At 35.3% G+C, this 27,857-nt stretch overlaps 1 protein-coding gene across 1 annotated transcript in view; it reads left to right on the top strand.

Annotated features, from left to right (window-relative positions):
- Nucleotides 1–27,600, top strand: part of ERBIN (erbb2 interacting protein) — a 126,460-nt gene extending 98,860 nt beyond the window's left edge. The window contains exons 18-27 of the mRNA XM_068990560.1: nucleotides 332–517; nucleotides 3,952–4,066; nucleotides 6,169–6,352; nucleotides 8,054–9,599; nucleotides 12,258–12,260; nucleotides 16,240–16,359; nucleotides 18,752–18,961; nucleotides 20,036–20,128; nucleotides 20,614–20,688; nucleotides 25,542–27,600. Coding sequence (XP_068846661.1) covers nucleotides 332–517; nucleotides 3,952–4,066; nucleotides 6,169–6,352; nucleotides 8,054–9,599; nucleotides 12,258–12,260; nucleotides 16,240–16,359; nucleotides 18,752–18,961; nucleotides 20,036–20,128; nucleotides 20,614–20,688; nucleotides 25,542–25,649 — 2,640 coding nt within the window. The 3' untranslated portion in view covers nucleotides 25,650–27,600. The remainder of the gene's footprint in view (nucleotides 1–331; nucleotides 518–3,951; nucleotides 4,067–6,168; nucleotides 6,353–8,053; nucleotides 9,600–12,257; nucleotides 12,261–16,239; nucleotides 16,360–18,751; nucleotides 18,962–20,035; nucleotides 20,129–20,613; nucleotides 20,689–25,541) is intronic.
- The last annotated feature ends 257 nt before the right edge of the window (nucleotides 27,601–27,857 follow it).

Here is a 27,857-nt window from a genome sequence, read left to right as displayed (position 1 = left end):
ACTGAAGTTTCTATTCATTCCACAGAGAGCAGGAAAAAATGGAGCCTTCCTGAGTTTGCACATTGCCAAGTGACTCACTCAAAAATACCAGCTTTGCACCTTCTAGGATGAAACGGAACCTTAGCTAAATTATAAAGTTTAATGTGGCTCATGGACCTTTGTGACTGCCTGTTCCCTCAGTGAGCATTTTCTCTCTCAGTGCTACAGATTTCTGTGTTTAAAACTTCTTCAATTTACCCATAATAGGAAGATACTTTTAAATTTTCATCTGAACTTTAATACAGTAATAGGTGTAAAGAATGTGAGTTCTTTTATCTTTTCTTTTGCTTAGACTTCTGAAAGTACCACTCCAGTAAGAAGCAAAGCTGATGAAAGAGAAAAGTTCATGATAGGAAACTCTATACAGAAGAGCAATGAACCTGAAGCTGAGGTCAGTTCTGGAAATCTGCCAGTGACTGCAAATGTGAAAGCCTCTGAGAACTTGAAGCATATTGTTAATCATGATGATGTTTTTGAGGTATGGCTTTATGATTATTCTGGAGTAATGTTAAATGATAAGAATTTAACATTTCATTGTTGCTAACTAAAGGTAGGGGAAACCTGATACCAATAGCAGAAAATATGCTAATACAGTTTGCCATTGAGGAATTTCATAATATTTGTTTTACCACTCATTTATCACTTAAGCTTCAACACTGGAGTATAGAGGTTATAAAAATTTTGACTATTTAAATTAGATTGTGGCAGTTCTAATTCTGTAAAATTTATAATAGCAATTGATTTAATCTTAGTAACTTAAAAATGAAAAAGTTGCTGTTGGTTTACCAAATAATAATTTGACTTATTTAGGCATTTATCATTGATTGTATTTTTTTTTCTTGAATATCTGAGACTTTTTAAAGAGATTTTTCCTTTGGATCAATAAAACCTTTTTTTTTAAAGCAGCTTTATTGAGGTATAACTCATATACTATACAACTCACTCATTTAAATAAAGGGTGCAGTTCAGTGGCTTTTAGTGTGGTGAAAGTTGTGCAGCCCTCACCACAAACACTTTGAGAACATTTTTATTACCCTAAAAGGAAGCCGTGCTTCTTAGTTGTCTCCCTGCAACCTCCATATCCTCCTCCCCAGGCCTGGGCACCTGGTAGTCTTTGGCCTCTGAATTTGGCTGTTCTTGGCATTTCGTATAAATGTAATCATACAGTATGTGATCTTTGTAACTGTTTCTTTCATTTAACATAATATCATCAAGATTATTCATATTGTAGCACATATCAGTATTTCATCCATTTTTTTTAATGTCTGTGTATTTCATCGTCATCGTCCATTATGAACATTTGAGTTATTCCCACATTTTGTCTCTAATGATGAGTGAGGTTCCTTTGAATATTTGTATACAAGTTTTTGTGTGGATATATATTTTCTTTCCTCTTCGGTATAGATTATACCCAAAGAAAATACATCCTCTTTCCTCTAGAGTTGAATTGCTAGATTGTATGATAACTCTATGTTTAACTGTTTGAGAAACTGCCAGTTTTCCAAAAGTGATTGCACCATTCTACATTCCCCTCATACACTGCTGGAGGTATTAAGTTTTATGGAAATTTAGGAAGAGGTATTTTCTGGCTATTAAGAACCACAGATACTTTAAGGTGAAGGAAGCGTTTAACTTGTATTTTGAAGTATTTCTGTTAACAGAAATAGGAGAATTGAATGAAATGTGAAAAGAATAATGAGAGCAAAAGAACCTCCTTTAGAAAATGGAGGAAAGAGCATTGGTCAGACCATCTGACCAAATATATCAGGGGGTATAGTTAATGAAATAAAGTTAGTAGAATAGATTGTTTCCTGATAGCTATGCTGAGAAGTCTCGACGTAATGTTCTATACTATAGTCTTTGGGGAGCCACTGAACGTTTTTTAGTGGAATTATCTACATTAAACATAATCACTGTAACTTCCCTGGTTGCCTAGTGGTTAAGACTCCATGCTTCCAATTCAAGGGACACAGGTTTGCTCATTGGTTGGGGAGCTAAGATCCCACATGCTGTGGGGCATGGTCAAAATAAATAAATAAAAAGTTTTAATTAAGAAAATAAACATAATCATTGGGGAAAAAATGCAGTAGCTGGGGGAAAGAATAAGAAAGGAAAGAATATGAGCAAACTGCAGGAAGATTAATTGACATGAGCAAAGGAAACAGAAAGGTGGTGGGAGATTTGGGAGACTAGAGTTCGCAGAAGCCCAGGTATAATATAGTCTCATGATGAAGAGGGTCTGGTCAGCACTTTAGATGCTGCAGATACCAAAAGGCTGAGACAAACCTCCTTGTCCTTTTACCTCACTCTTTGTATTCATTGTATCAGTCAAGTTCTGTTAATGGTGATAAAATTTCTCCCCAGTTCTTTTTTTTTTTCCTGTACTAGCTATCACTGCCATTGCAGGACAGATGCAGTCTTTTTTGTTCAGGACTATTACTATACCCAATTTTCTTTCTGCCAGTCTCTCTTTCCATAAACTTTTAATACCAGAGTTACTATTTTAAAAGATAATCTGCCTTGTGAGTTTCTAGCTTGGCAACTTTCAGTAATGACCAGCATGTACTTAATTGAGTTCAAACTTAGAGCATAACCTTTTACTATGCAATCCAGTCTGCCTTTTCTGTCTCTCCTGTCCCTTTTCCTAAATTTCAGCTTCATGGAGCTGACTTGCCATACATTTTCTTATTTCCATGTTTTCCTCTACTCAGAATATTACTTACTTCTTAACTTACCCTTGAAGACTAAACCCAATTTACATTTCTCTCTCTTAAGTACTTAACAGTCTAACTCCATTGTGGTACAGTTTGGAACAGGGTTGGCAGACTATGGCCTGTTGCCCCAAGCTGGCCCACTGCCTATTTTTATATGGCTTGCAAGCTAAGAACAGCTTTACATTATTGAACATTGAATAAAGGTCAAAAGAAAAAGCATATTTTGTGAAATATTAAAAATTAGATGACATTTAGTTTCACTGGCACACAGCCATGGTAATTTGCTTACATATTGTCTGTGGCTACTTTTATGCCACAGCAGCAGGATTGGTTGGTTGAAACAGAATGTGTGGCTTTCAAAGTATAAAATATTTACTGTCTGGCCTTTTTATTGAAATAGTTTTCTGATTTCAGTTCATATTTTATTATGACACTTAAAGCACTTAGAAATCTTAGTATTTTTAATAGAATACTATTTTAAGACATTTTATTTATTTTCATTTTATTAGTTAAAAATAAACTGCAGATGATCTGATTTTATGTCTGTTATATACAATGTTAAAATCTTTCTATTAATACTTGTTAAAAAAATCTTTCTATTAATACTTGTTGACAGCAGAGTCTCTGTGTGTGTGCTAATAGCACTCAATGGTAAATTGCATGGGACAGTTGCCAAATATCAGAGAAAAAAATCATGGAGAGTAATAAAAGATTCTGTCTTCAAATTGGGCAGAAATTGCCATTAATTTATCTTGGTGGAAGAGCATCTCAGTCTTTCTGATTCCTTGGAACCTGGTGATCCTTGAAGGAATAAATTTAAGAACTAGGAATATAGTTTTTGTTAGAGCATCTTCACTAAACTGAGTTTTTCACCTGCAGGGATTGTGTTTTACTCATTTTTGTTTCTCTGGCACTTGATATAGTACCAGGTACATACTAATCATTAATACAGTTGAATTAAGGACCACACAGAAAATTATACCTGAGACATTTTGGTGTAGTGTTAATAATTTCCATAGTTTTATTGCCATGTCTTGAAAAATTTAAGTCACATGCTAGTTTTATTCAGTTACCGTAAAAAGGTTTTATGCCTGTGTCAAGTATTTTCTCTTTGAAGTTCATATAACTTAATATTTATTCATTTAAAGAAACCAAAATTTATTTTTGTGAATATTTTTCTCTTTTTTCTTTAAATTAGGAATCTGAAGAACTTTCTTCTGACGAAGAGATGAAGATGGCAGAGATGCGACCACCATTAATTGAAACCTCTATTAACCAGCCCAAAGTGGTAGCACTTAGTAGTAACAAAAAAGGTTAGATGTCAAAAGAAAGCTCACTAAAAACAGAAATGGACTGAATAAAATCTATATATTTTTTTCAAATAAATTTCACTAAATGTTACTATGTTATTTAAAATACTTTTCAGAAGCAATTTTTAAAACCTGTCTTTGTAAAGGGTCTATTCCTTGTGTCTCATTTTTAAAGAAAAATCTTGATGGATCTCTTCCTTCATTCATGCACGTTTACTTACATGACATGGATTTTTTAGGCAGATAAGCCTAGATTATGATTCCCTCTCTACTACTTGTTTGCTATACGATCTTTAAGCTCCTTACTTTTGTCCATGTTTATACATCTAACTGGGCTTCCCAGATGGTACTGATGGTTAAGAACCCACCTGCCAGTGCAGGAGACATAAGAGATGTGGAGTTGATCCCTGAGTCAGGAAGGTCCTCTAGAGGAGGACGTAGCAACCCGCTCCAGTATTTTTGTCTGGGGAATCCCACGGACAGAGGAGTCTGGTGGGCTACAAGTCCATTGGGCTGCAAAGAGTCAGACATGACTGAAGGGATGTAGCCCGCATACATCTAACTAGACATACAATGAAGCTAATGAAAGATTTTGAGAATTTCAAATATATGGGTTAGTGTACTCAGATCTAGCAAAGTACCTTATGTATAACAGATGCTTGTTATTTCATCTGTTAAGGAACTATTTTTTTTTAGCATACCACCTCACCCCCACCTAACAGAATCTCAGACTCTTAGAAATGAAAGACAACTTGGAGAGTAGCTATCCCTTCCTTTTATCCTTCTCTTACTCTTCTCCACCAAATACCTGAAAATGTCTACATTATCTCCACTGGATAAATTATGTCCACATTATTTATCCAGTCTGCACCTTTATGTCATTGATGAAACTTACTGGCAAGGTGCCCCTTTAGAGGATAACTTGGGGTTTCATAATAATGGTACTGATATTTGTTACTAATTGTTACTATGCTAAATAGTTTCCATATTATTATCTAATTGTCACAGTTACCCCATAAGAAGGAAGCAGGAGAATATAAATAGGAGAGAACTTAAGTGCCAGGTAGTTTAACAGTATCTTAAAAGTTCAGATTCTCAGACCCAAACACCTTAAAGCAGAAGTTACAGAGCCCCATGTGCTACCATGCCTGTAGGGTTGTAAACATACTAAGTTATTATCTTTTTATCACTGCTTTTAAAAAATGGTACTTTTTATTACTACCTACCTATAGTGGACTATGAATATTATCTGTTTGTTTATATCAGTTCAGTTCAGTTCAGTCACTCAGTCATGTCCAACTCTTTGCGACCCCATGAATTGCAGCACGCCAGGCCTCCCTGTCCATCACCAGCTCCCGGAGTTCACTCAAACTCATGTCCATTGAGTCGGTGATGCCATCCAGCCATCTAGCATCAGAGTCTTTTCCAATGAGTCGACTCTTCGCATGAGGTGGCCAAAGTACTGGAGTTTCAGCTTTAGCATTTGTTTATATAGTTGTTGCAAAACCATCTCACGTATTGAGAATTCACTATTTGTATATAGTTCTTTGAAATGATATTAGAAAGGGGAAAGCTGACCTTGGGAAAATTTCTGAATTTGTGTGGTGTTTCTTTTTTGGTTACCTATGCTGCTCATTTTTATTATCAGAATAGGTGAAAACAATTCCATACATGTATGAAATCATTTATACCCCAGATAGTAAGTTTATTGAGGTTGTGAACTATAGTATATATTTCTTACTGTTACAACTTTTTAAAACTAAATTCATGGAAAACAGTATTCACTAAAATGGCCTAAAATGCCCTTAAAAACATTATGTGATAACATTTGTGTCATTTTAAATCAGATTCTGGGTAACTCTATCGTCGTTCATATTTTAAAAAAAAACTATAGGTATCACTAAAAACTAACTGAAGGTATCACTACTTTTAAATTCTTGAATCTTTGTATGTATTAGGACTCAATTTTCTGAGGTGAGCCTCTGGTTATCTTCTATCCATATAATTCCTTATCTTATATATTGAACCAAGACAATATAAATGCCATTTGTCATTACTGGAAATTCTATGTGGCTTTATCAGTAGCTTAATTTTTTTTCTTACAGATGATACAAAGGATACAGATTCTTTATCAGATGAAGTTACACACAATAGCAATCAGAATAACAGCAACTGTTCTTCTCCATCTCGGATGTCTGATTCAGTTTCTCTTAATACTGATAGCAGTCAAGATACCTCACTCTGCTCTCCAGTGAAGCAAACTCACATGGGTATTAATTCCAAAATCAGGTTTGTGACCATCTTAATGAGATAATTTATTTGTACAATACATAGAGATGGCAAGGCAAATAAATATATGCTATTTATATTGTATTATTAAATATATATTATTAAAACATAAAAGACTTTGCAAATTAATATTATAGAAGTGGTTCAGACAGTATGTAATTTCTTCCCCAGTTTATTTACTAATTATAATTACTTAGCTTTTATACATTTCCCTGGATTGGGAAGATTGGCTGGTGGAGGGCATGACAACCCACTTCAGTATTCTTGCCTGGAGATTGCCCATGAATGGAGGAGCCTGGCGGGCTACAGTCCATGAGGTTGCAAAGAGTCGGACAAAACTGAGTGACTAAGCACAGCACAGCACATACATTTTCCTCTTAGTCTTTTAAATGAAAAGACTTAAAATATATTCTAATTCTCTTCATTAAAAGGTTGAACAGTTTTATAATGTTTTTTAATATAGCCTGTTTAGAATAATTCAAGTTAAAGGGTTATGCTTGATAGAAGGATTTGGATTACTGCTGAGTCCAAAACTTATTGTATGGATATTGTTAACTGATTTTTAGAGTTATATAATACTTAAATTCTGGGTATATTTAAGTCAGATTTTTCTATATATTGATTTGCTTTACTTTACAAGGAAGATGAATTTTATGTCTCACATTGAGTTTTAAACTCTTATGTAGTTGTACTTAAGATTAATCACTTATACCCTTCTTCTGAATTTGAGGCTAAAATCTAGTGTGGTAAAATATTACTTTTATAACCTCTTGGATATTAAAATAATGGTTAATTTGTTGAAAAGTAAAATTTGATATCATTGGCAAGTAGTTCAGTATTTTCTAAATCATGTGTTTTGTAATGAAATAAAGGCTAAGAAAGGGATATAGCCATACCTTCTTTGGTTGTATTTCTAATAATATTTTCTATTATCTAATCAGAAGATCAGTATTAAAAAATATTTGTTGAAATGTAACTTGCATATTTACACAAAAGAACACAAATATGTTTTCGTATTATCAACTAGAAATAAAATATCTTCTATAATTTTGGAATGGCATGTTTTATAAATATTTGCCAAACACAGTGTAGTCACTTAAGAGAGTAATTAGATTTAGTTTCTCATTTGATCTTCATACTTCGTAGATCTTTGAGTGATTGTTTAGTTCTTTGTATAATTTCCTTATATATATTTGGATCTAATAATACATACTTAATTGATCAATACTGTGAGGTTTTGAATTATTCATAAAAATATTCTGTGCCCTTACTCATCTGTTCAACTTATTGACCTTATCTCCATGTATGTGCCTATCTTTCAAGCATGTCATATTTTAGAACATTCATGAAAAGGTACAGCAGTAGAAGAGAATTATTTCATTATAAAATATGCACATTTTTCTTCATTGTTTAGCTCTATTAAACTGTATTGTGATACAGCGATTATGATAGTGGCAATAATTAATCTTATCTGTGCATTTTGATTAGTATGTTTTACTTGTCTCTATTTAATATAAATCTCTATTATTTGACTGTTACAATAATATTTTAAAGTTACATGCTTGATACTAAATGTCTTTTATCTGTGACTCCCATCAACACTCTTATCTCTGTGTATCTACACAGTAGGTAGTTGTTAATGTTCCCCATGACTAAGAACTGGGCTTTATGATGTTTGTGATAAAATTATCTTTCTTTTAGGCAAGAAGATGAAAATTTTAACAGCCTTTTACAAAATGGAGATATTTTAAATCATTCAACAGAGGAAAAAATCAACGTTCCTGATAAAAAAGATTTTAACTTACCTGAGTATGATTTGAATATTGAAGAGAGGTTAGTTCTTATTGAAAAAGGTGTTGACTCAACAGCCACATCTGATGAATCTCAAAAATTAGACCATATCAATATGAATCTAAATAAACTTATAACTAATGATACATTTCAACCAGAGATAGTAGAAAGATCAAAGACACAAGATACAGCGCTTGGAATGAGCTTTTTAAGCAATAATGCTAAAGGAGAAGCTGAGCACTTGGAAAACGGAAACAAGTTTCCTAATGTTGAATGCATAAATAAGGTAAATGGACATTCTGAGGAAACTCCCCAGTCTCCTAGGAGGACCGAACCACATGACACTGATTCTTCTGTTGATGTGGGTCATTCTAAAAGCACTGAAGATCTCTCCCCTCAGAAAAGTGGGCCAATTGGATCTGTTGTGAAATCTCATAGCATAACTAATATGGAAACTGGAGGGCTAAAAATCTATGACATTCTGAGTGATAATGGACCTCAGCAGCCAAGTGCCACAGCTAAAGTAACATCTACTATTGATGGAAAAAATATAGTCAGGAGCAAGTCAGCTACACTTTTATATGATCAACCATTGCAAGTATTTACTGGTTCTTCTTCATCTTCTGATTTAATATCAGGTGCAAAGGCAATTTTCAAGTTTGATTCAAATCATAATCCTGAGGAACCAAATACAAGAGGTCCCACAACAAGCGGCCCACAGTCTATGCCTCAGATGTATGGTCCTCCACAGTATAATATTCAGTACAGCAGCAGTGGCGCAGTCAAGGACACTTTGTGGCACTCCAAACAAAATCCCCAAGTAGATCCTGTCAGTTTTCCCTCACAGCGCTTTCCTAGATCAGAGAGTACAGAAAGTCACAGTTATGCTAAACATTCTGCCAATATGAATTTCTCTAATCATAACAATGTTCGAGCTAATACTGGGTATCATTTACACCAGAGACTTGGTCCAGGAAGACATGGGGACATGTGGGCCATCTCACCAAATGACCGACTCATTCCTGGAGCAACTCGAACTACAATTCAGCGACAGAGTAGTGTGTCCTCAACAGCCTCTGTAAATCTTGGTGAGCCAGGTTCCACGAGGCGGACCCAAGTTCCTGAAGGAGATTATTTGTCATACAGAGAGTTGCATTCAGTGGGACGAACTCCTCCAGTGATATCAGGATCACAGAGACCTCTTTCTGCACGAACCTACAGCGTTGATGGTCCAAATGCCTCAAGGCCTCAGAGTGCTCGACCCTCTGTTAGTGAGATACCAGAGAGAACTATGTCAGTTAGTGACTTCAGTTACTCACGAACTAGTCCTTCAAAAAGACCAAATACAAGGGTTGGTTCTGAGCATTCGTTACTAGATCCTCCAGGAAAAAGTAAAGTTCCTCATGATTGGCGAGAACAAGTACTACGACACATTGAGGCCAAAAAATTAGAAAAGGTAATTAAACATGAATTTTTCATTTGCCTATTGATGAATTTACTAATTTTCCTTTAAAATTTTTGGCATACTTTGTTTTTTAAACAGATTAAATAAGATACTCTGAGTTATTGAATACATACTTATTATATTCTAGAAGTTTTTCCTTGGTAGTGAGATTAGAGGTCCAAGTTGAGAGTTACCCAGACTCAAAATAGTTGCGAGAGTGATAGGAACTTCTTTCCTGTTACTCCTTAATGTTTTCTAATGGGCTTACATTCTTTTGTGTATCTTAGATTGCGCCGCACATACTACAGATAATACATGTATATACATGTTTACCTCTGTTCAGTATTTCCTGACTTCCTGCTGATCTATTAATAATTAATTATGTAAATATGTGTATAAAAACAGCAATTCACTATATAGTTAACAAAATAATGCGAAGTGTATTGTAAATGTATATCTTTCCCCTAAGATTTTTTTCCCAGTTCATGTTGTGTAACTAACACTGTCACTGACTCAGATGGCTTCTGGCATGGCATTTACTATTGACTTTCCTGTATTGCATTTCTGGCCTATTTGAACTCAGGTGTCTGTGGCTCTAATAGAGTTAGGAGATTGTTAAGTAACTTAAGCTCATGTAGATGAGCTCTTATAACTTTAAATATTACTTTTTTGAAAAGAGAAATGTTTTAAAAAAAATTAACCTTAAAACTGATATATTAGGACAGTTCTGTGGCCCAAATGTATAAAGCATATTCATTCTGCAAGATTCAGCTTCATGTCTCTCAGCAGATTTTACCCAAGAATTATTTCAGCTTTGTTTATTGATATAAGATGTTTTTAAAAGGAGCTAAGTGTATAGAACTTCAGTAAATTCTTTAAGTCAAAATGTTTGGAAATCAATGCCTAAAATAAGGATTAATACCTTATATCAATTCACAATGAACCTTTGTTTGTAATAACTAGCTCCTTTAAATTCTGTAGCTTTAAATAACTGAGCATCTATAGCATTAAGGAACTTCATTGTCATATATCCATTTTGTTTCAGCTGTAATTCTGTACATTCTGTTGAGGCTCTTGAATTTGTGTACTTTATCTGAGGAATTCGGAACTTTCTTAAAGGAGTAACATAGCTGTTTTATAAATTAACTTTGGTGATGGTATGGAACTGGATTTGAGGAGGAAGAAGCTATAGCCATAGTTATAGTTAAGTTGATTGAGTTATGAGACTGTCTGACAGTCCTGAGAATAAGTAGAAGGAGAAATGTATCAGTGGAATTGAGACAAAAAAATAAATTCAAGAGGCAATTCTGAGATAGACTTTATAAGGGTTTACTCTGATGGGAATATTCCTGTAATCATTCATTGAGGAAAATGGATTAAACTTGAGATGGGTACCTTGAATAATTATTTTTTGGGGAATGCCATTAACTAGATATTGATGAGGAATAGTAGATTTGGAGGACTAGATGAGTTTGGTTATCTTAATGTTATTAGTTGACATCTCAGATGGCTATTCTCCACTACTTTCCTGTCTGTCGGAGATTTGTCTGGACTTCAGTAATTAGGAAGCAAGGATGACCCATCTCATTGTTCCTTGTACTTTTCTGCTCTTTATGTTTAGAATTTACTGTATGATTGCTTGGAGAATACATGACAGTAGTTTCCCAGTTGTGCCCACTGGTAATTTAGAGATGAGAATCAACTCATTGAAATTAGGAAAAAGCTTTAGAAGACACAGAGCAACATAATTTAGACCCCAGACTTGAAAGCATTGGCCGAAAATGATGGAGGGTTACGGGAGATCTCTGTTCCTCTGCATCTCCCCCTCTCTTCCTTAAACATAATTCTAATGGCATGATGGGCATTTGAAAATTCTCCTCAGGGGATTTCACAATGCCTGCCCTACCTCTAGAGGAAAAGGTGCTGCTCTGCCCAGCTGGGAGTTTAATAGTAAAACAGAAAGCAATTAGTTATTGAAGCTTACTTGGCTTTTTTAAGTAGTAACCCCTCCTTCCCAACTTCCCCAAAAACTGTACCTGGAACACAAACATAGAAAATAGATCTTACCTCAGAAATCTCAAGACTGACTGAATTAAACATATCAACAGATATTGCAAAGGAATAAAACTGTGTAAAATTATTCCTAATGTCAACATTTGCCAGTATTCCTTATTATATTAAAAACTGATAAGAAGCACTCCATGTGATTAATACAACATGATGATTTCCATTTTTACTTGCTGTTATACAACTATTAGCATGTAGTAAACAATGTCCAGGACATCTGTTCAGCACTTAATTGAACTTTGCACAATATGTTGATGTGTTTGGATAGGGTGCAGTTTTATGTGGATGTCTCTGTACAGGCCTAAATTCAAAGTCAGACCTATTCCTAATTTGTAGCCTTCTTACTCAGTGAAATATTTATAAAAACCTCATATATGTTCAAAGATGACAGCAAAGACTTTGTTCCAAGATTAACATATTATTAAAAGAGTCAATCAGACCACTCAAGTTAACATGTAAAACTGTGTTACAATGCATGGGCGTGTGTTTTTTACATGTTTCTGTGTGATTATGTGTATAATTTATTTTTACTTTTTAATCAGATGTTTGGGGAACCTATGAATTGCCTCTGCCAAATCCTTATTCTTTGTGAAATGCTTTGAGAAAGTACGAGCCTGCTCTATTCAGCTTTTTCCTTGGTCTTTACTTTAGAATTCACAAAATACCTAAATTTGTTCGTTGTAGTTTTATAGATTCTTTTCATTCTGAAATGTCATATTATTTCTTTGTATAAGAGATCAACTTCATAATCTGAAGAAAGTAAATTCTTCCTAAGAGTAATACAGAAATGCTTATTATGGCCATAACAAGCATTTGTGTATTTCTTACTAAGAAGCCATGTTCAAAATGAGGTTTCTCTTGGTTTGACCATCAGTCAGACCTTCAGTGTTTAGGGACATGACTAAAAGCATCCACATGTGAAAGGACAATAGTGAACTCCGGGAATAACCAAGCAAGAACAGGAAGAATCAGACAGTGCTTTTATTGAAGTACATTGTTCAGGCAACTCTGGGATTGGCGATTAGGCATTTATGTAAACTCAGTCATGGAAGGCGTCTATCAGTGAAACTTGAAGGCTTCTTCACGGTTAAACAGCAGAGCCACTACTGACTTCGAAAAATACAGTCACCTTTAATATCTATTTGGATGGGAAAAGAGCTTTGCATGTTCATTTTACAGATTTATTGGCATTTTTTTCCTGATAATTGCAGAGCATTAGGAGCCTTTTAAATATTATACCCTAAAAGTCTGTGTGTGTGTTAAACTTTTCTTTAAGACATTTTTTAAGTGTGGAAGGTAATTTTTATTAGAAATTACAAGAGCCAAGTATTTTTTTGCGAATACATTTTGTGCTATACTATGTATGTTTAAACTCTCCATTTACTTAATAAGACAATTTCTATAGAATGAAACATTCTCTCTATGAAACCATTTTGAGTTAGAAATAACTGAGTGTTGGTAAAGTTTGTCTTTACAAAGAAATTAGTTTGTATTCTGTGTGTAACCATATACATACAAATACATCTGGATGTGACATCAATTCCTATTTTCTGATGAACTTCTAATCAGATAGGTTAGAAGTAAAACATAATAGCCTAAGAGCCAGCTGTATGTTTGCACTTTCTTTTTGGTGTTTAAACATGTAAATGGTTGGGTTTACATATAATTTATGTGTGTATACGTATATGTTTTCATGTAAATATATGGTAAATGGTGCCAATTTCTTTCAGTGTCTCTGAAAATTCAGTGTTGCATGGTATTCCTGCGTGATCTGGGGGTTACTTGTATATATGTCTATGTGTATAACGTGTCTTGTGAATTTTGCATGCTACACTAATCTCTGTTAAATCTATCCCCTCTTTATTCAGAGCATGCTGTCAAGGTCCTTTAATTCCAATTTCACTGCTGTAAGCAACTTTCACTATGGCAGCTCTAGGGATCTGCATGGCAGCCAGGGCAGTCTCGCCTTGAGTGTTGCAGACGGAAGAGGTTCTGGTGGGCACACTTTTCGAGTGAGTACCTGCAGTAGATCAGTACTTCAGTACATAAATGAGAAAGAAGCCCACATTTCATGTTTCCCAAGTGTTATTGACCAGAGTGTTTGAATATCCACTTACATAACAAATCACCTGCCACAGGCATTAGTTTCTGCAAAAATACCTGGGTCAATAATGTGTTAACAGTTCTAGAAAATAAATCTGTACTGTGGGTTAAATACCTTGATTACCTCCCAGTTCTTCCATGGCTTAGTTGTAAAGCTCTGCAAAGCTGATTTAGGCTTTACCTCTTTAAGTTTCGGTGGTCATAACTAAAGATGTAGTCGGCTCTTATTTATGTATAAAGGCATGAGCAATAGGAGTTGAAGAGGTTTTTTAAAAATTCTTTTTCTCTGCAGTGCTCTCTCAAAATTAGCTTGCTTTCCCTAACTCAGAGTTTTAATGCTGTGCCATGCATAATACATAGAGGGGTTGTAGGAATTAGCCTCCAATTAAAATAAATAAATTTAAATTAAAAAAAGAATAATTTTCACTTTAATGACTGAGGGTTGGCAAATAAATACCTGGAACTAAGTTTAATCATAATTTGCAGAATATGATTAAATGTGAGGCAGGAAAGATTGCAATAAGTACCAGTGAAAAGGCAAAACCCAAATCCATTAACACCCACCTAATCATTTGTGGGAAGAAGGAAGGTTTATTCTTAATGAAAGTTAAGGGTAGGAGATAAGAAGGATAGAAAAGGAGAAAGAACAGAATAACTCTGGCTCTTATAAAATTTGTCTTTCCATAACAACTTGAGGTGGTAGCATGACCTCTAAGTAAATATTTCCTCTGCCCTTCCATCCTGAAAAGACCTTTCTCCCTTTGTAGAGCTTATTCTCTCCCACATAGTTTTATTTCCATACTGACCCTGCTTCTGGGTCCTTTGCTTTGAGCGTCCCCTTTCTTACCACCCCCAGTCCCCTACTGCTGTTTCATACACTCCTGGCTTTAGTCTGTTGTTCTCTCAGATAGAAGCAGTATCCTGGGTTCACTTTGCTCTGCCTGGACCTCACTCATCTTGCTGTCCTCTGTCACCTGCTGCCACTCGGTTTCTGTGTTACACGTTAGTGGCAGCAATCATTTTGTAACTTAGTAGTCTGAAACAGGGAGAGAGGAGATGATGGCTAGTAAGCCCTGCTTTTCTGGTGCTCTTCCTAGCTGAAGCCACGAGGTTATTAACTCAGGGATAATCTTTATAGTCATCTAGAGCAATTGTTTTTTACAAATTCTTGATCAGTAATATCTTTTGCTTGTTATTATTCAGAGTCTTTGAGTCTGTTGCACTTTAACTTTTTCATCTGTAATGTACTTGTTCATTTAAAGATATAGTTGTGCATTCACACTTGAGTTTAAACTTCAAGCTGTGACTTAAGTTGATGATTACACATTTCTGAAAACACATCTCAAAAATAGAAAAGGCAAATAACGTATTCACTGTATATATACACAAAATCAGATCAAACTACATCTAAAAATACTGAGCCAGGACTTCCCTGGTGGTCCTGTGGTTAAGACTCCAGGGAACTAAGATCCACATGCTGTACAGCACAGCCAAAAGAAAAACAAAACAACAAAAAACAAACAAAAACCCACTAAGCCATAATTTGAACTAGTAACAGACTGCACATGATAGCTTTGTCACAGATATGGTTCCTAAGACTAAATTACAAACACTTAGATTGTATGTATCCTGTGGCATATAATAATGAAGTAGATTTCACATTATTTTTCAACATGCTGATACATTGAGTTGGGCAGAAAGTTTGTTTGGGTTTTTACATAACGCCTTTTGTAGTAGTTTGCATATCTGTGTTGCCAGCCATAACACTTTTTTGAAGGTAACGATACTGCTATTTATCAGAATCTGTTTAGTTTTCTAAAACAAAGCTTGGTGTGTTTAGAACTAAATTAAGGTGAAAAATAGGCACATAAGGCTGTATATTTATTGATATTGCTCATCATTAAGAAGTAAATCCTGGATGACACTATGCTGTTAAAAGAACAGCAGTTAATTTTTTTCTTTTCAACTGAAACTTTTTGCTGTACTCAACAGGAGTACATATATTTTAGCTGCTCTTAAAATTTGGGCCTCTTAATTTGGATTAATAACTAAACTTATTGCTGCAAACGTTAAAAGCTAGGTATTACTGTAAATGAAATCATAAAAACATCATAAAGGAATATCTTAACTATATATTCAGATGTACTTTTTACACATTATAAGAATAAACATTTTGCCACGTAACTTTGAAAGACTGTTAAAGGTACTAATTTTTTTCCAGTTTTAGAGATATAACTGACATATAACCTTGTTTTAGTTGAAGGTATACATCATGATGGTTTGATGCATGTATGTATTGTACAGTGATTACCACAATAAATCTAGTTAACAGCCCTTAGAAAGATGCAGTTATGATGGTAACGTTTGATTTAGTTCTTCGTCTTTCCATTGTCTAGCAGTATCTCCTAAGTGTCATCACTGTTTTGGTTTCACATCTTAAAGATCATTATTTGTTTATTTTTTATTTCCCCCTTATTTGAAGCATCCCCAGACATCTTGTCCAGGAGATCCTTGTCAAGATGATATATTCATTTCAGGACAGCAGAACTACCCATCAGCTACACTTAGTCACAAAGATGTTCTTCCAGACAGCCTGATGAAAGTAGGTGCTCAGGGAATGAAGTAGTATCTGTGAGCTTACTGTGTTTTACAGCTTTTCAACTAGAAATATGTTTTAACACTGAAAATGCTTTTGCGAGGACCTTTCCCACTTGATTAGTAAGTTTTTTTTTAAGAATTGAGAAATAAGATATAAAATTTCACTCTGCTGTTTCTTAGTTTATTCCATGATTTTGTCCACACTGAAGAATCATTTTGTTAATTTTGGATTTCTGTAGTATCATCTTGTCTTTTGAATCAAAGGCTTTTGGGCATTCCTGATGGTAAACTATTTGGAGAGTTAAAAATGAACCTGTCTTAAGTTCATCATTGGATGATGAAGGCATTTTAACAGATAATACTTCTAATGTAACTGGAAATCACTTTGAAAGACTTTTATATATGATAAAATAGATGATGGTTATAGTCTTATTACTTTTAAACTAAAGCAACACTCATTTAGAGAGTACTTTTTTGTCTCCAGTGCTGGATACATAATTCTTTTCTTTAGTATTTTCCTCAGTTGTTCTTTTATCTTAACTAAGCCTGTATCCCTAGTATAACCAGATATAATTGTGAAGCACAGTTATATAAACTTTTGCATTGTCCTTGAGAGTAGGAACCCACCCATTTAAGTTTGCACATATTTATTTATTTTACCCTTTTTGGGCTGCTTTTCTTGTAATTGAGCTCTCCTATCCAGTTTCTTTTTAATACCATTTTGTAGTTTTGGTTACCGAGTTTGTCTTATGTGTCTTATTCTCCTGAGTTATCTGCTAATCATAGCTTAGTATATTCCATGGCTATGTTTAACACTGATGTAGAATGTCAAGTATGCCTAAGTTCTATGTGTCAGGGAGTCTTAAGAATGGGTCAGAAGTAGTTATTGTCTAGAGTATTCTTCCTAGGAGAAAGGTATTGAATCTGCCCATAGGAGTAAATTGTATTAGCATGGAGAAAAGCAAATGCTATCTGCAGAGTATGCATAAAAAAATAGCTGCAAAAAAAAAAAGAAAAAGACAAAAAAAAAAAAATAGCTGCAATCTCATGGACAGAGGAGCCTCGAGGGCTATAGTACGTGAGGTTGCAAAGAGGCAAAAACAACTGAACACACACAGTATTTAAGTGCTCCTGGACAGATTAATTGCTTGAAGTCTAGTGACCAAGTGGTAAACAACCACAGTTTAAAAAACAGAATACAGGACCTCTTTCTCCTCTAACCAATATAAGATTTGTGATAGAGGGTTATCTTTGTGCCTTGTCATAAAATAGCCAGACTTCATATTTTACTAAGTTCTTAAGTATAATACAGTGAAAAAGAGAACTTTCTGTTTAAGTAAAAATATTCTTCACCAAAACCACACTTCGTATTCCTCAGCATGATGCACATAAATAAGTAAATAAATAGTTCTGAAATTGTTGTCATAATCTTTTCCCAAACTTTTCTACTTTGGGTAATTTTAGGGAAATGGGACTCAAATAATTTCCCTCACAGTTTTTCTGTAATTTCCTTGTGGGTTAATAGTTAACAGTGAAGTTTTGAATGATTGAATAGCTTAAATATATTTATTTCCTCTTCTATGCAAAAATCTCTTTATATGCATATATTTGTAATGTAAATATAACCCTTTTTTTTCCAGACAGATTCCTCATACTAACAGAATAAGCTATTATCACATTTCCACAAAGGTTATTTTTAAGTCTAAAAGACAAGAGTCTTTAAAACAAAGATAATTCTTTAACAGCAACAGAATAATCTGGACTTTTTTGTTTAGTCTGTGAAATGTAAAATGTCAAGGTTTAACTTTTGTGGCTCACGTTTTATGGAATTAGTATTTAGAGAGTTTAAAATTTCATAACTTGAGACACACACACACGAAAGGAATGAATCAGTTTTCTGTTACATTGCTGGACTGGCTTTTTAATTCTGGAAAGGAAAGAACAGAGGTAGAAGAATATACTCAGATTATGAAAAAATTCTACCACAAAAAAACAGCAAATGCATCTTTTGAGTATATGTGAGAGACTAAGTATAGGAAAAGATTCCCTTTTAATGGCTTACTTAAATTCTAAAATTTTGGCATACTTTATCATTTTAACACTGGGTTACGGTTACAGAAAAGCAAACAGTTTTAAATGTAGATGTGATTAATTTGAAGCTTTAAAAGAGTGAATCTATCAGCAAGCATCAGGCAGACTTAGAATTAAGACATTAACAGGGTTTTTCTTTTCCTTTTAAAAGTGTAAAATCAGAAAAAAAAATGGCATACATGGCGTGATAATGTGATTTAGAATGTTAAATTCAAGTGCTTTTGTAATGCTCCAAGAAGAAAATCCAAATATTTGTTACAAGACATTATTATTGGTCATTTTAAGACACTTCATGTTTTTCTTAGATGCCTTTGAGTAATGGACAGATGGGCCAGCCTCTCAGGCCTCAGGCAAATTATAGTCAAATACATCACCCCCTTCCTCAGGCATCTGTGGCAAGGCATCCCTCTAGAGAACAACTAATTGATTACTTGATGCTGAAAGTGGCCCACCAGCCTCCATACACACAGCCCCATTGTTCTCCTAGACAAGGCCATGAACTGGCGAGGCAAGAGGTAAGAATGATCAAGACTATTTGGAATATGAGACTAAGCTTTTAATGTATTTTATAGGTTATTTAATTATAGCAATAAATCCATATAGAATTTTAACATAGTTTTTACCATTTTAATAGTTTGGTTTTCATGTAGTTTATAAGGTATTAAACTTTGTGGTTTAACTTGACTGTATGATTCCCCCGCCCATTCTGATAAATTGACATAGGATATAGCGTTGAGGGCATGATTTATTTTCCCTAAGGTGGTTGTTTTTCCAAACTGGTTGATGATGTTCCAATAATCAAGTGTTCTTCAGGAATATAAATAGTAGACCTTTAAACTTTAAGGGTGTATTATATCTGCTAATTGCTATTTGATACTTGGTTTCTGAAACTGGACTATAGTCTCCAAAGAGCTTTGAGAATTAAATCTTAGAAACTACTTTCAAAGTCAGCAGTCATATATTCATGTATTTTGATAGTTTATTAATAAAATAATATCATTAGAAACTTAGAGAAATGTATCATTCATTTTGTTTTAGTTTCTGGAGAAAGAGAGTGTTTTACAACAAAATTTAGCTCTTGCCTCTTTTTCTATAGCTTGATTGTAAAAATACCAATTGATCATCAATCCTAGCTCTTTTAGAGGGTATAAACAGATTAAGGAAAGAAGTTAGCCTCCTAACAACCACCCAGGGATCTTTTATATGTCTTATGAAACATAGTCAGAAATACTATGTAATTTAGATGTTTGCAAATGGAAATTGATGATAAAGTACATGTTTTGTGTGTATGCTCTATGTCATTAGAGTCTGTGATGTCCAAAATATATAAAGTCAACATTAATTGGTTGCATAATCCTCATAAGATAGCAATAGATTGATTTAGGAGCTATGCTTTATAATCTTAGCTGTGCCTTTAACTCACTAACTCATTAACATATTATTTCACATTGTAATTTCATTTCATCTGCCCAAGTATTTATTTTTGGTGAATTCTTACATATTTATGTTTTCTTGAGCTTAATTTACCATATGAATATCATTGTAACTTTTCCTGATACAGCAATAAGTTTATTTTTGTGTTAACTCAGATTCGAGTAAGAGTTGAAAAGGATCCAGAACTTGGATTTAGCATATCAGGAGGGGTTGGGGGAAGAGGAAACCCATTCAGACCTGATGACGATGTGAGTTTTGTTTATATATCCTTGAAATGCCCATTAATTTTTATTCACTAAATTAATGCCTTTTATGCATAAGTAAAAATCTAACAGATATTTATTTAAATCTAGATAGACGTCACCTTATGATTTCCCTGTTCAGCTTTTAGTTTTGAAATGTGATCGCTACAAATTAATTGTTTGAGGAATACAAATTTAACTCCAAAATATTAATGTTCTTTATATTGTGAAGTGACATTTTAATTGTTAATACTTTTCTACACATCTATATATGTACTTTTTATCACTTTGACAAAAAATCACTGTACTACTGTAAGAATCACCAGAAGCACAAATAACATACCATTATCACAGTATTGGAGAAGACAGGGAGAAAACTTGTACCACAATTCAAATATTTGCATACTATAAAAACGATTGCTCCTTGGTACTCTTCTTTTTATGCATACTTCTTTCCAATAAATAATTATCTTTTTTTGTTGTTATTAAAGGGTATATTTGTAACAAGGGTACAGCCTGAAGGACCAGCATCAAAATTATTGCAGCCAGGTGATAAAATTATTCAGGTAACTTAAGATACATCTTTCATTATCTTCTTTTCTTTTCTTTTTTTTTTAATAATATCTGAACTCATCAAATGCCAGATTAGAAAGTAAGCATTTTATGAAGTTATCTTTAGATATTTGTGATTGAACAGAGGCATTTCTTATAGGCTACTCTCTAGTGCTTTCATAGCTTAAAATACTTCTGCCTTATACCTTGAAAAATCATACTAATAATTTAAAGACACCTTAGCAGTTTTGAAATAATATCCTAGCCTTTTGATTAAGTTTATGAATGTTGTTGTCCAGCCGTATCCAACTCTTTGGGAGCCCACGGACTGCGGCACAACGGGCTTCCCTGTCCTTCCTCATCTCCTGGAGCTTGTTCACACTCATGTGCATTAGTCAGCGATGCCATCCAACCATCAATGGCAAGAACAAGTTGCGCAAGTTATGAATGTTAGCTTGTTCTAAAATAAGATGAGAAAGAATCCCTTTTGTGTGTTATGAGAATTAAAAGATTTAATTTAAGAAGCACTGAGAGGCATTTAGAACTGTGTATCTGGTGTAGAGTAAGACCTCATTAAATGTTTAACCTATCACAAGAAGTATAGTGTTCTTGCTCTGATGGCTCCTGGGCAAGTGGGAAGACTGGACCTCAACCTCTTCTCAGTTCAGTCACTCAGTCGCGTCTGACTCTTTGCAACCCCATGGACTGCAGCACACCAGGCCTTTCTGTCAATCACTAACTCCTGGAGTTTACTCAAACTCATGTCCATTGATCAGTGATGCCATCCAGACATCTTATCCTCTGTCATCCCCTTCTCCTCCTGCCTTCAACCTTTCCCAGCACCAGGGTCTTTTCAAATGTGTCAGTTCTTCAAATCAGGTGGCCAAAGTATTGGGTTTCAGCTTCAGCATCAGTCCTTCCAAAGAGTATTTAGGTCTGATTTCCTTTAGGATGGACTGGTTGGATCTCTTTGAGTCCAAAGGACTCTCAAGAGTCTTCTCCAACACCACAGTTCAAAAGCATCAATTCTTCAGTGTTCAGCTTTCTCTATAGTCCAACTCTTACATCCATACATGACTACTGGAAAAACCATAGCTTTGACTAGATGGACCTCTGTTGGCAAAGTAATGTCTCTGTTTTTTAATACTGCCTAGGTTGGTCATAACTTTTCTTCGAAGGAGTAAGTGTCTTTGAATTTCAAGCTGCAGTCACCATCTGCAGTATTTTGGAGCCCAAGAAAATAAAGTCTGTCACTGTTTCCACTGTTTCCCCATCTATTTGCCATGAACTGATGGAACCAGATGCCATGATCTTCTGTTCAGTTCAGTCGCTCAGTCGTGTCTGACTCTGCAACCCCATGAACTGCAGCACATCAGGCCTCCCTGTCCATTACCAACTCCTGGAGTTTACTCAAACTCATCTCCATTGAGTCAGTGATGCCATCCAACCATCTCATTCACTGTCATCCCCTTCTCCTCCAGCCCTCAATCCCTCCCAGCATCAGTCTTTTCAAATGAGTCAACTCTTCACATCAGGTGGCCAAAGCATTGGAGTTTCAACTTCAACATCAGTCCTTCCAATGAACACTCAGGACTGATCTCCTTTAGGATGGACTGGTTGGATCTCCTTACAGTCCAAGGGACTCTCAAGAGTCTTCTCCAACACCACAGTTCAAAAGCATCAATTCTTTGGTGTTCAGCTTTCTTTATAGTCCAACTCTCACATCCATACATAACTACTGGAAAAACCAAGGCCTTGACTAGACAGACCTTTATTGGCAAAGTAGTGTCTCTGCTTTTTAATATGCTGTCTAGGTTGGTCATAACATTCCTTCCAAGGAGTAAGTGTCTTTTAATTTCGTGGCTGCAGTTGCCAACTGCAGTGATGGCTGCATCTCTACCATCTGGAACCAAAAAAAATAAAGTCTGCCAGTGTTTCCACTGTATCTCTGTCTATTTGGCGTGAAGTGATGGGACCGGATGCCATGATCTTAGTTTTCTGAATGTTGAACTTTAAGCCAACTTTTTCATTCTCCTCTTTCACTTTCATCAAGAGGCACTTTAGTTCTTCACTTTCTGCCATAAGGGTGCTGTCATCTGCATATCTGAGGTTATTGATATTTCTCCCAACAATCTTGATTCCAGCTTGTGCTTCTTTCAGCCCAGCGTTCTCATGATGTACTCTGCATAGAAGTTAAATAAGCAGGGTGACAATATACAGCCTTGACGTACTCCTTATCCCATTTGGAACCAGTCTGTTGTTCCATGTCCAGTTCTGTTGCTTCCTGCCTGCGTACAGGTTTCTCAAGAGGCAGGTCAGGTGGTCTGGTATTTCCATCTCTTTCAGAATTTTCCACAGTTTATTGTGATCCACACAGTCAAAGGCTTTGGCATAGTCAATAAAGCAGAAATAGATGTTTTTCTGGAACTCTCTTGCTTTTTCCATGATCCAGCAGATGTTTGCAATTTGATCTCTGATTCCGCTGCCTTTTCTAAAACCAGCTTGAACATCAGGGAGTTCACAGTTCACGTATTTCTGAAGCCTGGCTTGGAGAATTTTGAGCATTACTTTACTAGCATGTGAGATGAATGCAATTGTGTGGTAGTTTGAGCATTCTTTGGCATTACCTTTCTTTGGGATTGGAATGAAAACTGACCTTTTCCAGTCCTGTGGCCACTGCTGAGTTTTCCAAATTTGCTGGCATATTGAGTGCCGCACTTTCACAGCATCAGCTTTTAAGATTTGAAATAACTCAACTGGAATTCCATCACCTCCACTAGCTTTGTTTGTAGTGATGCTTTCTAAAGCCCACTTGACTTCACATTTCAGGATGTCTGTCTCTAGGTGAGTGATCACACCATCGTGATTATCTGCGACATGAAGACCTTTTTTGTACATTCTGTGTATTCTTGCCACCTCTTAATATCTTCTACTTCTGTTAGATCCATACCATATCTGTGCTTTATTGAGCCCATCTTTGCATGATATGTTCCCTTGGTATGTCTAATTTTCTTCAAGAGATCTCTAGTCTTTCCCATTCTATTGTTTTCCTCTGTTTCTTTGCACTGATCAATGAGGAGGGCTTTCTTACCTTTCCTTGCTATTCTTTGGAACTCTGCATTCAGATGGATATATCTTTCCTTTTCTTCTTTGCCTTTTGTTTCTCTTCTTATCCCAGCTCTTTGTAAGGCCTCCTCAGACAATCATTTTGCCTTTTTGCCTTTCTTTTTCTTGAGGATGATCTTGATCACTGCCTCCTGTACAATATCGTGAACCTCTGTCCATAGTTCATCAGACACTCTTGCAAGATCTAGTCCCTTAAATCTATTTCTCACTTCCACTGTATAATCATAAGAGATCTGATTTAGGTCATACCTGAATGGTCTAGTGATTTTCCCTACTTTCTTTAAATCTGAATTTGGCAATAAGGAGTTCATGATCTGAGCCATAGTCAGCTCTGGGTGTTGTTTTTGCTGACTGTATAGAGCTGCTCCATCTTTGGCTGCAAAGAATATAATCAATCTGATTTCGGTGTTGACCATCTGGTGAATGTTGAGTTTTAAAGCCAGCTTTTTCACTCTCCTCTTTCACTTTCATCAAGAGGCTCTTTAGTTCGTCTTCGTTTTTTGCAATAAGGATGGTGTCATCTGCATGTCTGAGGTTATTGCTATTTCTCCCGGCAATCCTGATTCCAGCTTGTGCTTCATCCAGCCCAGCGTTTCTCATGATGTACTCTGCATAGAAGTTAAATAAGCAGGGTGACAGTATATAGCCTTAACATACTCCTTTCCCTATTTGGAGCTGGTCTGTTGTTCCATGTCTAGTTCTAACTGTTGCTTCCTGACCTGCATACAGATTTCTCAAGAGGCAGGTCAGGTAGCCTGGTATTCCCATCTCTTGACGATTTTTCCATAGTTTGTTGTGGTCCACACAATCCATGTCATAGTCAGTGAAGCAAAAGTAGATATTGTCCTGTAACTCTCTTGCTTTTTCGATGATCCAGCGGATGTTGGTAATTTGATCTCTGATTCCTCTGCCTTTTCTAAATCCAGCTTGAACATCTGGAAGTTTGTGGTTCACGTACTGTTGAAGCCTGTCTTGGAGAATTTTGAGCATTACTTCACTAGTATGTGAGATGAGTGCAATTGTGTGGTAGTTTGAGCATTCTTTGGCATTACTTTTCTTTGGGATTGGAATAAAAACACCTTTTTTCAGTCCTGTGGCCACTGCTGAGTTTTCCAAATTTGCTGGCATATTGAGTGCAACTCTTTCACAGCATCATCTTTTAGGATTTGAAATAGCTCAACTGGAATTCCGTCACCTCCATTAGCTTTGTTCAGTGATGCTTCCTAAGGCCCACTTGACTTCACATCCAGAATGTCAGACTCTAGGTTGGTGATCACACCATCGTGATTATCTGGGTTGTGAAGATCTTTTTTGTATAGTTCTTCCGTGTATTCTTGCCACCTGTTCTTAATCTCTTCTGCTTCTGTTAGATCCATGCCATTTCTGTCCTTTATTGTGCCTCTTCTACCACCCTTGTAACTTGGCAACCTCAGCTTCACTGTAGTGTGTATACACTCAATGCCATGTCTGACACTGTGTCTTAGACAGGTGCTTCCTAATACCAGGATTGCTACATAAGAATCATCTGAAAAAGTGGACAAGATCCAGGTTCCTCGGTCCTACCTTTAGAGCTTTTATTTCCATAGAGATGGGGTGGAGCCCAGGAGTGTAGATGTTGTTTTAAATTGCCAAAATGATTCTTACTTTCTGCCAGATTTGTGGACTACCTGGCAGAAATTTAAATGTGCAAACACAAATTATTATGAAAAAAATTTTTAAGTCTTTTTCTTCTCTCTTCTAGGCTAACGGCTACAGTTTTATCAATATTGAACATGGACAAGCAGTGTCCTTGCTAAAAACTTTCCAGAACACAGTAGAACTCATCATCTTAAGAGAGGTTTCCTCATAAGAGCCGGGGACTAAAAAAACGGAGAGACGGCAAGATTTATTGGAAGATACTTGCGGGGAAATTAATATTTTGACTATTTTTATATATAAAGAAGAACTCAAAAAAATTATGTTAAAATTTGTACATTAATGAAATAATGGAACTTGTGATTAGAGGGAAAGAACCACTGTACAGTATATGGGGGAGACTATTGAATTCATACCATATAAAACTTCTCGTTAGGTTTTTAAACATAGCAATCAAGGCTACAAAAACAGATGTATGTTGTTTTTGTATAGAGTGTAGGTTTATTTTTGGATTTCATACTCATGATTGAACTCTGTGCAAGGCTCTAGTTAGCCTTGATTGTAGCCCAGAGACAGATGGCAGAGCTGTCTATCTCATAGCTTTTATGCCCTTATTTTTATTCAACTTGTATTAATGTTTTTCGCTGAAACTTTTCTTTTAATGTGGGCAAGAGATTTGAAGTGTTGGCTTTTGCTATGTGCATATTGAACTGAAGAGTGAGTAGGTGAAGGTGGCGCAGGTGGGTTCCCTTTCCAAGGCCAGATTAAAACAGTTATTTTCTATAAAAATCTGGAAGCAAAGAATGAAAAAACAGTTGTTAATGTGTTCTTATTAATAGAATAATGCAATAAAATGTGATGTCTTTTTAAAGAAATAAAAAAGACAATAAATTGTGTTTTATGAGCTCTATAGGATTTGTTCTTGTCATAGCCTTTGACTATACAGTTGCTACTAGTGAATCAATTTTCAATTTTTTAGTCAAAGGAAATTTTTAACTCTACTGTAGATGAATGTCCATGGATTCTCTTTCTTTTTTTTTTTTTTGGTCCATGCATTTTCTGTGTTGCAGAAATCCCTTGATTTTTGTTCTTTTTTTTGCAAATGGTGGTACTTGCAATCTGTTTTATAATTAGTACTCCATTTTAAACTTAATTTATAATTTTTACTTTAAGCAACAAATGAAACTAAAATGGCCAGTTTTGAGATAGTGTTGCTGTAACAGAAAATGTAAGAAGATTTTGGAAGGCCTCTTGTTTGGCCTCACGTTGCCTTGGTAAAGTAGAAGGAAAACAGTGCGCATGGAGCTAGGAAACCAAAGCGAGTCTGTGAAACTGGCATAGCGATAGAGGACTGCTGTGGAGAATCGAGAGCAAAGGGGCGGGCCCTGAGCCTGCCCGTGTGAGACGGCGTTCAAGGAAGGGCTATTCCTACAGGCAACAGGAAGTGTGAACTCGGCACTCCAGAGTCTTTAAAGGGTTTCTAAGTGTATGTGTGATCGTGTTTTACCACCAACTGCCTTTGTTCCTCGTTAGTGTAACAAATGTTTGATAGAGTTTATGAATTTTGTTCAGACCATTACTTTTATTTCTTTTTGTTCTATGTAATCAAATAAAATTTGAATAACATGCAATGGTGAGAATTAACGCATAGTTATTTGGACCAGAAAAAAGTGCCATAGAAGACCAAGAACTGTTTTTAGTTGAGGCTAGTCTGGAGCCTTTCTTTAGAGCAATATTCAGTTATTACAATTCATTTTTAATTACTAAGAATATAATTTTGGTATTTTTAATCTGTTATGCTTTGTTCTTCAACCTTGTTTGAAGGTAAAGTCTTTTATAGGACTAGCAAAAATAGTAATCTACATTATTTTTGCAAAAGTGAGTTGAACTCATTTGTTTCTTGCTAGTCATCGTAAATAGGCAGTACTTTTTAAAAGATGTGAACTCCAATACTGCACTTCTTTCAAGATGTTATCAATTGATTATTGTACTGTATAGTTTTAATAATATTGATTGAAACCCTTTAACAACTCTTTGTAAATTTTAACTCATTTTAGTTGATTTTCAGTACTATTTGCATAGGAATTGATTTTTATGAATATAGTAGAAAAATGTGCTGTATTTTGATAAAATTCATTTATTGTATGTGTGTTGTAATCTCTAAAAAAATGACAAACAGCTTCTTTAAGACAAGCCTCGGTGTCCCCTTTATTCATAGTTTATTTAAAAATACTAATTTTGGCATTCTAAATTATTCCCATCTTGTATTGGTTTCAGTTGATTTTTCATAGTCATATTCTTTTCCTGGTAACTCAGCTGGTAAAGAATCTGCCTGCAATGCAAGAGACCCCAGTTTAATTCCTGGTTTGGGAAGATCCACTGGAGAAGGGAAAGGCTACCCACTCTAGTATTCTTGGGCTTC

The sequence above is a fragment of the Capricornis sumatraensis genome, chromosome 18 (genome assembly GCF_032405125.1).
Source record: "Capricornis sumatraensis isolate serow.1 chromosome 18, serow.2, whole genome shotgun sequence".
Lineage (NCBI taxonomy): Eukaryota > Metazoa > Chordata > Mammalia > Artiodactyla > Bovidae > Capricornis > Capricornis sumatraensis.
Note: the sequence above shows the minus strand (reverse complement) of the source record. Positions and strands in the feature narration are given on the sequence as shown.